Source organism: Acipenser ruthenus, chromosome 1 (genome assembly GCF_902713425.1).
Source record: "Acipenser ruthenus chromosome 1, fAciRut3.2 maternal haplotype, whole genome shotgun sequence".
NCBI lineage: Eukaryota > Metazoa > Chordata > Actinopteri > Acipenseriformes > Acipenseridae > Acipenser > Acipenser ruthenus.
In genome coordinates this window covers 6,898,631-6,913,718 of record NC_081189.1, presented here as the reverse complement: position 1 = coordinate 6,913,718, position 15,088 = coordinate 6,898,631, and the positions used below count along the sequence as shown (strand labels likewise).

The 15,088-nt window shown below is 38.3% G+C and overlaps 1 protein-coding gene across 9 annotated transcripts in view; it reads left to right on the top strand.

Annotated features, from left to right (window-relative positions):
- LOC117404022 (multiple C2 and transmembrane domain-containing protein 1-like) overlaps positions 1-15,088 on the top strand; it is a 150,701-nt gene that overhangs the window by 24,366 nt on the left and 111,247 nt on the right. Inside the window, exon 1 of one of the 9 annotated variants that reach the window (XM_058986681.1) lies at positions 12,710-12,894. The exons of the other annotated variants lie outside the window; for them this stretch is intronic. Within the exon in view, the coding sequence (XP_058842664.1) occupies positions 12,826-12,894 (69 nt within the window). The 5' untranslated portion in view covers positions 12,710-12,825. Of the gene's footprint in view, positions 1-12,709; positions 12,895-15,088 lie in introns of those variants that run through there. 9 annotated transcript variants of the gene reach the window in all.

Below are 15,088 nucleotides of genomic sequence, written 5' to 3'. Positions count from 1 at the left end.
TAATTGGTCAAATTAAACAATTTAGAACAGGGTTGGAACAAAGACCAGGAGTGGAAGGGCTGACGCTGGCCACCCTTGATCCAGACGTGGCTTTGCCGAGTGTTAGAATGTAGCTGTTCACTGAGCTGAGTGAATACAGAAAAGCAAAGGTTAAAGGAAGTCATATCTGGAATGTTCATATCTGCGTTGTTCTTTAAGGACGGGGGAGCAGTAGATTAATCAGCCATCCACCAACACACACTAATATAACATGTTGATGGAGAGCTAAAGCAATAGCCCAGAATGTTTCCTCTGATAAAAAAACATGATACAGTGTTTCAATACAGCTGAGCTTAATTATTTAATATACAATTATATTAACTGATGTTTCCAGCAGTTGTTTTTGTGAGTGTAATATAACCTGTGAAACATGAGTACTTATTGCTATTTTATCATGTGTCAGTGGTGGAATTGTTTTTTTGTTATTTGTATGGATTTGTAGAGTATTTAATGTCAATTTGTTTTGTTTTTTTATAAAAAAAGGGTATTACTGTAGAATCTCACTAATACTACCTCAGACCTATAATCTGAACCACGTTGTCATAATGAAATGCGTGCTGATAGCAGCTGCAGAGACAATATTCAATATCATAATACTTTTATAAGTGCGTAAGACATATAAAGCATGTCTGTGTTTTGCATTACTAATTATGTATTACTGATTTTAGCTGAAATATATGAAAAATGAAAATAGTCAAATCAAATTATTTAGTACGGTACAGATGACGTTCTCCCAACAAATCACTGATCTGATTAGTGAATATTATAACTGTCTGTCTAAAGTATCCATGAATGATAAAAAAAAACCTGAGGCTACTTGTTTATACACTGAACTACCTTCTGTATGACCTGCTCTTCATTAAAATTGCGTGTCTGTCAGCTGGTATTTGTCAGTTACACCATTTAATCTTCATAAAAGCTGAATGAAACTGTCAGAACAAAGCACGGCATAATACTTTAGAAATAGATCGCAAAATAACACGACACAGGGATTTCCAAAACAAAACTGCTGAGACAGGACAATATGTTTTTATGAATATTTAAAAGCAGCAGGCTAATTTGAACCTTTTCACCTCAAACCGGATCATTTGACACAGTGGAGTTAACCAAGCTCCTACTGGACATACGTCAGCACAGTTTTCATTCTCGCCCACTGAATGTTGGGGTGGTCAGGTCAGGATTGACTGTCTGTAGTATTGAGCGTGACTGAAGTCCTCTCATTGTGTCCACAGGGCAGGGAGCAGTATGATCTTCCCCACATGCCTCAAGACTGCCCCTGAGAGACCAGCTTGACATGCTTGACATTTAGCTCATAACGATAAAAGGCTTTTTTAGAAGATTATGGATCCTTTATGCTGAATGAATCACAAAAGCTTGGGCCAAGTGAAACGTTCCCCCGAGGGACTGCGGTGAGCTACCTGCTCTTGTGAGGCTGTAAGAGTTTAACTGTTACGTTTTTTCACTTTACGTTTAACCAGAAAGTCCAGTTTTATACATTGATTTTCCACAAAAACAAAACGTTGCATTTCTTTGAAGTATGATACATTGTAAACCACTGAAATCCAGCACTGTACAGTACAACGTTGCATATCCAACTCGCTGTGGACTGGGATATAGGCAGATATGTGAAAATGTCGGATTTGTGAACATCTATAGAACATCACATTAGCTTCCAATGTGTCTGTTTCGTGTTGTGTTGTTCTTTCCCGCTAATTTAACCGAATGTTCTCATAATTAGGATGTAGTGGCTCAAGACTTAAAGGCAAACCGTTAAAAGGAAAATAAACACAGAAAAATTAAAGCCATACTTTAAGAGTATGAAAACAATGTGTGCCGTAATCGAAAAAGAGCTCATGCTTATGCTGGTGTTGGTTTCAGGATGCAATGAATCAACACATACCTGAAGGCAGACACAGGCATTGAAATTTGCAAAGGATTTAAAACATTTTGTGTGACCTGAGACAGGCAAGCATTCATTACTTTCACAAAATAATTTGTTTTGTAAATGCATTATCTAAATGAATGTTATTACATTACACACTTCCTTTTGTTCATATTACATCTTCTGGCTTTTACAGTGTATGTAAGACATACCTAATTACAGGAAAGCATGTCATAGACTAATAGAAAATTCATAAGTTATGGGCCCTCTTAAGAGACCACCTGTGTTAAGAGACCACTATTAGAGTGTCCCGAGTGGTCTCTTAATACAGGTGTGACTGTATATGTATGTAATAAATTCATGCATTTACCCGTCACATGAGATTTCTGACTCAGTCACCAGTTTTCTGATACAAAGCCCATTTCTTCAATGTTAAAATGTATTTGATTATCCATCCATAGCATTGGAAAACTGCAAAATGACCATGCAAAAATACCATAGTAAACTTTTATAAGGACTGGGAACATGGAGCACAGATTTGAAGCACAGAAATTATTATTATTATTATGTGTTTGTTTAGCAGACGCCTTTATCCAAGGTGACTTACAGAGACTCGGGTGTGTGAACTATGCATCAGCTGCAGAGTCACTTACAACTACGTCTCACCCGAAAGACGGAGCACAAGGAGGTTAAGTGACTTGCTCAGGGTCACACAATGAGTCAGTGGTTGATGTGGGATTTGAACTGGGGACCTATTGATTACAAGCCATTTTCTTTAACCACTGGACCACACAGCCTCTTAGAAATGTGAGTATAGGAGATGTATCGACAATAACATGCTTCAGTGGAGCAGCCCCCCTTTCAGACATGTGAGACAGCAAACTGTGGTGGTAGGGAAGAACCGTTGTGGCTGCAGAAAGCAGCTCAAAGTAGATGCTATCTCTTCTCATTATGATTAAAGCCTGCCACAAAATAAATGTTCTGCCGGCTGAAAACCATAAGCAGCCTTTTATGTATCATTTTTACTGCCACACCACTTGTATAGAAAAATGCAGTACAGGTGAATAAATAGTAATTTACTGCCATTGCACTTCAGTGCCACAGATTTATACTTGCAGTTATGGGAACAGTATTTATTAATTTATTTAAATGTATTCTTACATTAGGCTTCTTGCGATGCAGTATCTAGCTTCAAGCACTTCCTGTTGGCCTGTAGCAGGAGCATACAGATAAAGGCATATACTGTAGCATTCATAATATGATGATGATGAAAAACAGGTGCGTGGGATAAATGAGAGGAAAACTACTTCATTAAAATCTCTCAAAAACATATTTAAATGAGCAATAAAAAAAACGTATGTATAGATGTTTACTGTTAGACCAATCAGTGTTTACATTTAAATACTACACTTTAGGTTGCACAATTCAAACTTTTGACAGAGAAGAAATTACCTGTAGTGTCAAGAAGCCAGCCACCATACAAAATAAAGAGGCACCAGATTGATTTTCTTTGTAAATGCATACCTCAAAAATATGGATATACTGTAGAGCAAAGAGATGACTGGCCAGCAGGAAAGGTACATGTTAACAATACCAGGCTATATAACAGGCCAACTGTATAAAGGATAATTCTAGGATGGAGGTCCATGTATTATTTTTTCTTAAAGTCATTCTCCACCTTAATGAAGTTAGACACTGCAAATTACATTCCCTATATGTAAAACGTTTCTGTTTAGGAAAATGCAAATTAATATAAGAACATAAGAGTCAATGTGGATCAATATTTATCGGGATTCAATAAACACATCAACAACCAAACCCAAACTATTACACTTTTCTTATTAATTGTTCTTCATTACTTCCCCAAAAATGCTGCTCCACAGGTCCTTTAAAATCCTTAGCAAGCAGTCTGCTGCAGTTGACAAGGCGGGTAGGTGAATTAATCCAATACTGCTACCTCAGGGTAACAATAGCAGACCGCCTCATGTCGCAGTGATTCCTGTTTTTTGATAGGAAAGTATAATTTCTCTCCACCCACCTCTGTGTAATGTTGCGGTGGGATACGACTGGCGATGCAAAACTTTGGCTTATTGCAGTAAGCATTCAGCAGTGTGTGCAGGTTTCAAACAGCTTGTTCTCACATCCACACACATCCCTAACTCAGACTGCTGCTGCAGTGCTGCTGAATGGAAAGCAGACCCTCGCACTCCAGCAGGACAGAGCCTGTCTGTATGTATGAACGCTTCTGTGTTTTTCTTCTTATTTCGGAATGATGTCAGGAAAATTAAAAGGCTGTGGTCTGTGTTTGCTTGAACAGCTAATGAGCACGTTTTTTTGGAAGCCGAGAAGCTTATTTGAAAAGGTGCTTGTTGATGTTGGTTGTTCAAAGCGGTGTTGAAGGCACTGCAAGCTGTAATACAATTCATTGTACATGACGGGACGCAGATATTACTTAAAAAAAAAAGCTGTTGTTGTTGTTGTTGTTGTTGTTGTAAGTTCAGGTTTTGTATAAATTGGTTTTTCAAATGGAATTATGCACTTTTGTTTTAAACTTATTGGTTAATTATTCATAATTTAAATACTACAAATAAATACATAAATAAACAAATAAAGCATTACAGCATATGCACAACTATTATCTTAATGCAATGTAAAGTTCCCGAAGCTTGAATAAAACACTATACCTTTTAAAATAAATGTAGATTGTGTGTGCTGTTTATTTTATATGAAGAAAATATGCTTGTTAAGAACGTGAACTTAAAAAAAATAACGTTTATTGAAAAAGAATGCTTCTGATGTACTGTATAATGTCTTTGACAGCTTATTTCAATCGCAACTCTAGACAGATATTTAGCTAATGGAAACTGTCAGCAGAAAAAGGTTATTTTAATTAAAACTCCCACTTGAATAAAAAAGGTTTTACCTGCCCTCCCCTTCTGTAGCTGAGCGGTATGGAAATATTGTGATGAGATACAATGCCTTTTAAAAAACTTTGTTTATTGGAGAGAGAGACAGGCTATGAAAAGTCGGGCAGTTTGAGCTGCTCAACATGATAGAAAAAGGGCTGCCATGCTTTGTAAAATTTACCAGTAATTTTATTTTTTCTAATTTTAGAAATTCCATCACATCTCTAATCCAGTTCACTCTTGTGTAAATTGAGTTCATAACCCCCCCCCAAAAAACCATATTGCTCTAATATAGCTAATGCATGGGGAGAGAGGACATAGGATCTGAAATATATAAAAGTAGGTCATCTGCATATAGAGATAGCTTCTCAACCCCCTCGAATTACACCCTGAATATCCCGCTTTCCACGTAGAGATATCGAAAGAGGTTCAATGGCAAAGAGGAGGAGTGAGAGAGGGCAGCCCTGTCATGTACCACAGTGGATAGTGAAGTTCTCAGACTGCGTGTTGTTTGTGTGAACTGAGGCTGATGGGGAGGAATACAACAGTTTGATCCATGAAATAAAATTGTGCAGAGTAGCAAAATAAATAATCCCACTCAACACGATCGGAAGCCTTCTCCGCATCAAGTGAAACAACCACCTCAGGCAAGGGGGAAGTCGGAGCATATATAACATTGAACAGTCATCGTAAATTAAAATACGAATGTCTACCCTGTACAAACCCTGTCTGGGCAGAGGAGATTATAGAGGGGAGAACTGATTCAAAACGGTGTGCTAGGATCTTAGCAAGAATTTTAAAGTCTGCATTAAGCAGAGATATAGGACGGTACGAACCGCATTCAAGAGGGTCTTTATTCTATTTCAATAGTATTGATAGGGAAGCTTGGTACATGTTGAGGGTAAAAACAGAGACAAAAAGATTCTGTAAACACATCAGTCAACAAAGGAGATAGACTATGGCTACATTTCTTATAAAATTCTATGGGAAACCCATCCGGGCCAGGAGATTTACCACTCTGCATTGATCGAACAGCCTGAGTTATTTAATCTGGAGATAATAGTTCCTCTAGGTAAGCTTTAGATTGTGGATCAACAGTCGGAATAGAAAGGTTCTCAAAAAAAGACTCAATTAACAAAGGATCCAAGGACAATTCAGATGTGTAGAGAGCAGAGTAAAAATGTTTAACTTGATCATTGATCTCCTGCTGGTCTGTTGTAGGCTGGCCAGATGGTACATTAATTTGTGGGATCAGATGTGACGCTGCCGACTGGCGTAACTGGTGTGCCAAAACTTTTCTGGCCTTGTCACCATGTTCATATATTGCAGATCGAGATTTAGTTATTAATTGTTCAGCCTGTTTTGTGGAGAGCAGGTCAAATTAAGTTTGCAAGGACAATCTTTGCTTATAGTGGTCAGGATTTGGAGAGTTAGCATGCTGTTGATCTAACAGTAAAATAAGGTCAGTTATTTCAGACAGCCGACTTAGATTTAGAGGGAGGGGTTGGATTTGTGGAAGAGCGGTCTAGTCTAGGGTGTAATGCACAGTTCATATCTCCCCGAGTAAAAGGTCAGGTGTGCATGTCAGGTAGAGAAGATAGAAATGTGGTGAAAAACTGGCTGTCATCCCAGTTGGGAGCATAAACATTGACTAAAATTAATGGCCGGTCAAAAAGAGCACGAGTAACAAACAATATAACTGCTATTTGGGTCTGCAGTCATTTTTTTACTGATTTTAGTTGAAATATCAAAAACATGAAACAAATACTAGACGAGGAATCTTTTGCACGGTACAGATTATGATCAATGCTCAAAAAACAAACTAATATTCTGAACAGGGTCTGGTCTAAACTGGTTTTACTGGTTCTGCTGTACCAGTAAAACTTCTTTGAATCATGTATTACATGTCTGCAGTAGTAAGACATTGGTTTTGTTTTTTTCATTGTTTGGTCAGGTTCAGCAGCGTTAAATTGTATAGATTCTAAATTATGGTGAAGAGCGCACCTTGTAATAAATTATATTATAACAGTATAATATATCATGTAGTGTTAAATACAGAGCTTGATTCCTAAACTGATATCTAAGACTTGTTTGGATAGGGATCTGTTTGTAATATATGTGTCTGACACACTGCAAGAAGCAACTGCTCACTGTTTAAATCTCATATTTCATATCCAAAAAGAGTCAGAGCAGAGGCTCATTTTCATAATAATAACAACATTCTCACAAGACCTACTGCAAGCGCCAAAACTCAGTTTGAGGGTAAGCACTTCACTTCCTGTGTCATTACACTTCCTGTGCTTTAGCAGTGATAACCCCACAAGCCTAGGCCCCAGAGTGGTCCTAATACCTGCAGAACAGGAAATGAACAGGGACAGGAAACCACGTGTTTATCCCCGGACACACAGAACCCTATTTAGCAGGAAGGGCAATGGCAAATTCTCTGAAAATAATAAAACCATTTTAATAATGGTATGCAACTAACAAGGAACAACAGTTGGGAGCATATACCATTGCTCTGATATGTTCCATGCTGTTGAAATTGATGTATTCTTTATAGGAGTTGTTTCTGCATTTCTTGTTAATTAAGGCCCGTGGTGTTGGGGCTGGATAAAGGTGTTGTCCAGTCAAAGTTAAAATATGTACAGCGAGGTGATTGTGAGAATGTTGCTGTACTAATTAGATGTGAGGACTGAGCCCCATCACTCCTGCTTGTCTTTGAGGAGTTCAGTAACGCACAAAGGGATGAAATGAAGAACATTTGTCTTTGTGGGCTGAAAACACACTGTCTGCATCACATAGATAAAAGGCTCAGGGCAGCATGTGCTGTAAGAGTTTATTAAAGCAATTGAGCCAAACATACAGAGGGTCAAAGGTGCATGAAGTGAGTGCAATTCCTTTAACTGAAACCAATAAGAGTTTATCAAAACAGAACAGCTTCAGTGTACATTAATACGTGACAGTGCATAAGTATTACTTGTATTCTAACACTTGAAATGTATTTGCTTACGATTGTAAGTCGCCCTGGATAAGGGCGTCTGCTAAGAAATAAATAATAATAATAATAATAATAATAATTAAAGAATTAGTCTCAAACACAAAGTGAATAGAATTATTATTATTTTAGTTTGTAGAGTTATGGCTCTTTAGTGTACTGTAGAAGTTAAAAGACATGCAGGGCAATCATTCAAGGATGGTTTTTATCAGTGGTTGCGTACAGGACTATAGGGTTCATGTGGAGCTGTCCAGTTGTTCAGTGCTGAAATCAGCCCATAGGGGAAAGACACATTGTGTGGTCCAGGCGTTAAAGTCCAGGGCTTGTAACCAGAAGGTCACCGGTTCAAATCCCACTTCTGCCACTGACTGACTTACTGTGTGACCCTGAGGAAGTCACTTAACCTCTTTGTGCTCCATCCTGCGGATGATATGTTAAATCAACGTCCTATTGTAAGTGACTGCATATAAAGCACAGTTCACAGCCTAGCTCTGTAAAGCGCTTTGTGATGGTGGTCCACTATGAAAGGCGCTAGATAAAAATAAAGATATTATTATTATTCAAGCTCAGTGACAAATTGTCTTTGAACACAAAATTAAAAGAAAATGAACAAAAAAAAAACATCTGACAGTCTGTGACAAGGCAGTGAGTGGTACGGTGTATAAATGGAAAGTCCAGACAGTAGTTTTCCAGTACAGAACGTCTGTGTTTATTTAGGTAATTCAAATAATAATCTGCCCCTCTACCAGCTATGGTATTGGGGGACACACAGGGGTTTGCAGCTCTAAATAATAATAATAATAATAATAATAATAATAATAATAATAATAATAATAATAATAATAATAAATACACAATACAAGTTAAATACAATCCAATTATTTGTGCACAGAAAGTGTGCAGTGTCCGAAACCAAACACCTCCCTGCAATAAGCTAGTTGTCATGGTTTATCCAGTCGCTGCCTGACCCGTATCTGATCGCAATGGAGTTGTATAGAGTACTTGCAGCTACGCGCTTTCCCCATGATGGCTGACTTCTGGTTTCCACCTACCGTCGAGTCTGCCAGTCGAGGGGAAAACATACAACCAGCCATACACAGCGCCTTTTCTGGTTGGGAGGGAGATTTACAGGTCAAATACCTTCGCTCTCTGTCACACAGTCTAATGACAAATGCGTTTAAATAAAACGTTGGAGTAGTAAAGGACATACTTTTGTTTTGCCTTCATGAATTACTCTTCTTGATTTCCATTTGTAAGTGAATTGTCAAAGAAACATAGCTCAATGAAGCGGCATAAACATAACATTGAATAGATTTAAACTATGCATAGAGTGTGTTTTCTATGCCATTAACCTTTAATAGAAAGAAAATGAAAGGGCTGATGTTAAATTAAGAATTCTCCTAATTATAACTCGGTAAAAGCAAAGGTAGTGCTGGTAAATAAATCATTAGCACTCCTGTGCTACTTGTTTGAGATGCTACTAAATGCAGTAATGTATCAGTATAAAGAGCACTGCACCGCTAATCAGCAGCTAATGAAAGCAAAACATGCCAGTAATAAATTAGGATGGGCTTGCTTTTCATCACTCACACTCATAGTACTAATGCTAATATTCACAAACACAGCCACAGGCTTGTTAACAAGAGAAAAACAAACACTGTGAATGATTACCATCCTTTTTCCACAGCAGACATGACATGGCAGGACAAGACAGACGTGTGAAATCTTCTTGATAACTGTACACAGTCCGCTGCTGTTTTTATCTACGGTTTTGAATCCAGTACAGAATCTTAAATCAATTCCAAAAAACTGTGTATTCATGCTGTATGTATGTCTCAACTGTACTGTGCATAGATCAGCTGAACAACTGTGAGATTAGACCAGGAAGTGCTTGGATTAAACCTATACTCTCACCTCTTGCAATTTCCTTCAGATGCAAAGTCTATTCAAAAGGGTGACACCACAATCTGACATATATCTCAGCTACTTAACAGTGTTCTCTTTATCAACCTTTCCTCTATTGTCAATGAAATTGCCAATGGACTAATACAGATTTGGTATGGTTAGTAAGAGTGACAGATGGATACAGTAAAGCAGTATCCAATCACAGTGTAACAACATGTTTTATGATATGCAGCTCGCAGTATGGCATGTATCACAATAGATGTGGCCCTAATGTTATGAAACGTAACACAATGTATACAATTTTTATTTATTTATTTATTTATTTATTTCTTTCTTAGCAGACGCCCTTATCCAGGGCGACTTACAATTGTTACAAGATATCACATTATTTTTACATACAATTACCCATTTATACAGTTGGGTTTTTACTGGAGCAATTTAGGTAAAGTACCTTGCTCAAGGGTACAGCAGCAGTGTCCCATACCAGGGATTGAACCCACAACCCTCCGGTCAAGAGTCCAGAGCCCTAACCACTACGCCACACTGCTGCCCTTATATAAGGTTAGTTTATGAGATCAAAAGGGGTTTGTTCCTCATAGCCTGTTTAGATTGCCGTTCACAAAAAACAGTGGAGACAGCCTTGTGAATCGAATGGGCTAGCTGCAGACAGACTACGTGGCCTATAGCACGCACAGGAAGGGATTAGGTACCAGAAAGCAGAAGCAAGTTTGAATTAAAAAAGAACAAGCAAAAAAACAGGAAATTGTTAGACTTAAAAACAAGCAACGAAACAGGAAATGGTCAGACCTGTCCACTCCTTTAAATCATTTTATTTACATTTTGGTATTTTTTATCCAAAAGATTGACAGAAAAAGGGTTTTGTTAGTCCCCTGACTTCATTAATCAGGCGCTAAAGCTCCAGATGGCTGCTTTTTCATTTCTGTCTTTAAGATATATTGCACCATAAACTATGCAGCCCTGACAATGCTAATATACTGTGGAACCGAGTGCAGTAGAAACAGATGACACAGACTCTGCAAAGAACAAAATTACTGAGAAAAGAGATTAAGAAAAGATATATAAAAGATATAAAGATATATTTAGGGCAGCAGTGTGGCGTAGTGGTTAGGGCTCTGGACTCTTGACCGGAGGGTTGTGGGTTCAATCCCTGGTATGGGACACTGCTGCTGTACCCTTGAGCAAGGTACTTTACCTAAATTGCTCCAGTAAAAACCCAACTGTATAAATGGGTAATTGTATGTAAAAATAATGTGATATCTTGTAACAATTGTAAGTCGCCCTGGATAACGGCGTCTGCTAAGAAATAAATAATAATAATAATAATATATTCAAATGTTTAAGCTGGTTTTGGAGCCCTATGAATATGATATGGGGAGGGGGGTGACAAGTGCTATGTGTATATTCTCTTAGACTTGTGAGGTAAACAGGTATCTTAAAGAACATCATCACTTGTCATTTTAATCCCTTGTAAATCAGACATAATTTAATGATTTGCAGAGCTAGTTTTAATAAAATCAATCCCCATTATATAGGTGTAACAAATTAATGCACTTACCCATCACACTCGATTTCTGACTCCAGTTTTCTGATACAGTCCAGTCATCTCTTTTGGCAAGTCATATTTTCAGAATACTTCTTCTGTTGAAAATGTAGTACTGTACCAACAAAACACAGTACATCTAAATGGAAGCCTACTTATTTTAAAACACAGTCCTTTCAGATATGTATTTTTGATGTTGTATCCTTTTTTGTGTTCCCTGAAAAACAGACAAGGGTTGGAACGGGTCAGAATGAAATAATCAGATATGTGTCACATGCGTTTAACCGTCGCTGAAGTCAAAGAGGACAGCGTGTGTTCATCTTCGCCCCTCCCGAGTCAGCGCAGGGGTGGTAGCGGTGAGCTGAGCCTAAAAATAATTGGGCATTTCAAATTAGGGAGAAAATAATAAAAACTAATTGGCAACGACTAAATATATATTATAGGGTTGGATATGTGAGTGCTGACTGTAGTAGGTATTTCTAGGACATGTCTGTATACAACAACACACACAGTTATTTCACCGATAACTGAAGCCATCACAGTGTTTACCAATATATTTTGTTGTAATTTTAGAAGGGTCTTCTGCTTTAAATGGGCTTGCACTTGCATGCCGTGACTAGCATGATGAGTTGGTGTGAAAGAAGTGTGAATAAAGACGTGGTTATCGAAGCTAACCAAACTGAAGGAAATGCATTGCTTACGCAGAGCAGTGGGCTGAAGCCAAAGTGTCACCGCTTAGACTTCTTCAGGGCAGGTGAGAAAATGATACTTTTCAGATACAGGGGGAAATTCACAACGCCTTTTACTTCACAGGGTCATTAACACAACCTGAAACAAGGCCTCTGTGGCATCCAAGTCGATTATTTCTAGTTTTGTAGCACAAAAACAAATGGTAATCGACTGCCTTGATCTGGACTGGCAAGCCTGACAGAAATGTCTGCTCGGGCCATGACTTGTACAGTATGTATTTGGCAGTACAAATAGAATGCTTAATGAGCAGCACAACCAAGAGTTTTTTGGGAGATGTACCGTCTGCAGGGATTTAAACTGTGACATATTTTTGGTCATGTCTGCAGCCTGGCACTACACTGTGCTCTTCAATAGGGTGCCCTCCGTTCTCTTGTGACAGAGCCAGTGCCACACCAGCATGTCCACATTCCCTCAGAAGCAGTTTCAGCAGTAGTGATACAAACGTCCTCACCCTCAGAGATCTGTTTGCTTGCCACACCTCAAATAATTCAACTATTTTTTAAAACCTTTATATAAGCAGTGCAGCCAGTGAAGCATCACAACCATTGTTCTGTGAACATGTACGTAACAGCGCCAGTGCCCTTTCAAAACTGTTTTTAAAGAATGACTGAGTCACTTCCTTTATAAAACTAGCAATGTGGTTTCTGTGAAGTTGCAGCTATTAGATTTTAATTACAACACTGTCAACTGACTATTTCTTGCTCGTGGACTACAACGCTGGATTGAAGTTCACATCCCTGTTACTGAACTTGAAGATATACTGTTCCAGAGGACTCAAAAGCCTAATATGTTTATCTTGATGAAAAATGTGTCCGAGCACTTGTTGGCAGAACAGAGGAACAGTTTGAAAAGACAGGTATGGTTCACCATTGTTTCGTGGGCTGGATTATGGTATGGCAGGCATCCTGCTGTTTTCTGTTATGTCCATTTGTAGGCTTCAGCTCCTGGATCTTTGACTGTTTTATTCACCGTTACTCACACTGGATGGGTGTTTTGAATTGTCAATCCACTCAGCTGCATCTATTATCAAACGCATGAGAAACTGGGAATTGTGAAATGCAGATAATTAATATGTTAGAAATAAGTTCCTAGCATTGCATTTCTATATAGCTTTAACCTGGAGGCTCTGTGAGATCTGATGGTTTGCTTTAAGATTTTGATGCTGAAAATTGATACACTGCTGTTGGGCAAGGTCACCCTGAAAGTTTTTGCCTAATTGTTTATGATTGCCACTTGTCTGTTTTCTGTAAGTTGCTGATTGCCTCCAGTGTGCTAAAAACATAATTTGCTAGGAGAGGCATGCCTTGGTATACCCCCTTTACTTTTTTTTTGTGTGAATTGGAAATATATTGTTTTGTGTATATGATTGAGTAACTTGAGTAACTGAAAGGCATGTATTAACAGCACTTGATTAATTTAATTTGTTGTATACAACCAGGAAACACTCTGGATGGTATTTCAACATGTCAAAAAAAAAAAAACAGCCTTGCATCCTCACTGACTTTGTCTCACTTGTTTTATTGCATTTCCTTAATACATTGTGGCGGGGAGACCCTCCCCTGTGTGTAGATTGTGTTTTATGTTGTATGTAGCGTGTTAATGTTGGTGTATATATATATATATATTGGTGCATGGGATATAATGGGGCTGTGGAGCACGAGTGATTTAAAATATATAGTTGTATTTAGGCGCAAGGATTGCACAATCACTTCACGTGCAGATAAAATGTGAGCACTGGGAGTGCACAGATTAGTTCACGTGCTGGGATTCAAATTATTATTATTATAATTTATTTCTTAGCAGACGCCCTTATCCAGGGCGACTTACAATTGTTACAAGATATCACATTATTTTTACATACAATTACCCATTTATACAGTTGGGTTTTTACTGGAGCAATCTAGGTAAAGTACCTTGCTCAAGGGTACAACAGCAGTGTCCCCCCACTGGGGATTGAACCCACAACCCTCTGGTCAAGAGTCCAGAGCCCTAACCACTACTCCACACTGCTGCCCAAATGAATAATTAATTAGTAATTGAATCCTTTGTATATATAGATGCTCTTGAGGTTGTGTTTTACTCCCTACTTTCTCTCTCCCATTCTCGGGGTTGTGTGTTCGAGAGTGGAGAACGGGAGAGAGAAAGTATGGAGTACATTTTAAAAAGCTAAAAGTAAACAATTGCTACGCATGCTAGTTTAAACTAGCATGATACTCCTTTGGATTTGTGTTTTGTTTGTCTTTTTAATTTGGCCAACTCGCCGTTTGTTTTGTTAAGTGAGTGTGTTCAGATAGTGTCTGTGTGTGTGTGTGTGCGCTAACCCTGACCAGCAAACTGGATCACAGTGAGTGTTCAGATAGTGTCTGTGTGTGTGTAGTGCAGCAGTGTGGCGTAGTGGTTAGGGCTCTGGACTCTTGACCGGAGGGTCGTGGGTTCAATCCCAGGTGGGGGACACTGCTGCTGTACCCTTGAGCAAGGTACTTTACCTAGATTGCTCCAGTAAAAACCCAGCTGTATAAATGGGTAATTGTATGTAAAATAATGTAATGTCTGTATAATGTGAAATAATGTGATATCTTGTAACAATTGTAAGTCGCTCTGGATAAGGGCGTCTGCTAAGAAATAAATAATAATAATAATAATTAAGTGTGCTCTGTTTTGTTCAACCTTTTATTTTCCGTTTAATAATAAATTGACGCAACAGCGCAATTCACAATTCACTCACCACTCTGTGTGTTTCTGTTCCAACCAGCCTGTCCACATACATTTATTAGTTGTTTTTTGTATTGCAGTTAGTCACTGGACTAGATTTGAACTACTACTTTACCTGTTGTTGGAATAGAGCACAATCCATGTTAATGTTTTTCCATATGTGTTCTTTTTTTTTTACAAAGTCTTTGTAATCTTTGTTGGATTTATCATAAAGTCATTTTTGTTTGGCGGCACACACAATTAGATTTTCCATTTTGTTCAGCGTACTGCAAGAACCCACGTGTCTTCCCATTCGTTTTTCATTGGCCAATGTCATTTTTAACGCACGTCAAAATCGG